The sequence below is a fragment of the Sinocyclocheilus anshuiensis genome, unplaced genomic scaffold, assembly GCF_001515605.1.
Source record: "Sinocyclocheilus anshuiensis isolate Anshui unplaced genomic scaffold, SAMN03320099.WGS_v1.1 C32420182, whole genome shotgun sequence".
NCBI lineage: Eukaryota > Metazoa > Chordata > Actinopteri > Cypriniformes > Cyprinidae > Sinocyclocheilus > Sinocyclocheilus anshuiensis.
Window position 1 is genome coordinate 1 of NW_015616170.1, and position 962 is coordinate 962.

The 962-nt window shown below is 42.3% G+C and overlaps 1 protein-coding gene across 1 annotated transcript; it reads right to left on the bottom strand.

Annotated features, from left to right (window-relative positions):
* Positions 1–19: 19 nt before the first annotated feature.
* Positions 20–662, bottom strand: LOC107682630 (traB domain-containing protein-like; the record flags this gene model as incomplete). The annotated part of the gene is made up of 3 exons (XM_016478813.1): positions 489–662; positions 261–401; positions 20–142 (listed from the first exon to the last, which is right to left on the bottom strand). Coding segments are annotated over exons 1-3 (399 nt in total), but the record flags the coding sequence as incomplete, so codon positions are not given.
* Positions 663–962: the final 300 nt, after the last annotated feature.

The window sequence follows — 962 nt, forward strand, 5'->3', positions numbered from 1 at the left end:
AGTGAGCGAGAGCATGTGCATTCACACGGACCTCCTTAAAGGCTTCTCTAAACTCTCCTCCGGGGGCCATGCCCAGCTGTTCTGTAATGTGAGCCGAGACTTTGAGCAGCAAGATCTGCATGAGGCCAGACATCACTCCATTCTGACATAAGAAATGAGAAAACAAAACAGAGAGTAAAAATGAGGTTAGACTAGTAACATGTTGATAAATGAATGCAGAGGAATGTGTTTGACAATATAATAACTATGTCATGGCTGACCTGTTTAATGGCCTGCTGGACCTTCTCCAAGTTAATGTCTTTAGCCTCTTTTAGCAGCGTCTTCTCATCCATCTTAAGCATGGATACTCTATACTGGCATAGCTCCACCACCACAACATCTGGCTGTACTGCTCGGATCATCTGAAACAGAGCGCACCGTATCAAAACAGCATTTGATCAATCAGTAGAACTGATGTTAGTCTATAAAAAGAGAAAGCCAATTCTTACAGTGGCAACATCCTTCTTGCTGCTGTCGCTGAAGTGGGCAGTGCCAACCAGGTACACAATACTGCCCTCAGGCGTGGCGAGACGCGTCACGGTGTCCGGCAGATCTGGCTCCGTCTGTCGGCGCTGGGTACGCATTTGCCACAACACTTCCACTGCCTCAGAGTCCGCTAAACAGACAAAAACATTTTCAAGATCAAAACAAATATTATTTATTTCAAGAACATAAGAGGTGGAGCAAGAACACTTCTTTTTATATACACTTTATATTTTAGAGAACTAGTTTCAGAACTGAAAATCAGAAACGGAAAATGAGTCGTAAACAAAAGTATGTAAATAGTCTTCTTTCCATATGAGCTCATAATCAAAAGAAAACGTTGCATGTAAACCAAACAGAAATGGAAAGATCAGTCATGTGATCTGCTTTTCAAGCAGTACTGGAGCACAAACATAGGAAGGTTGAGCTTTAGAAAACAT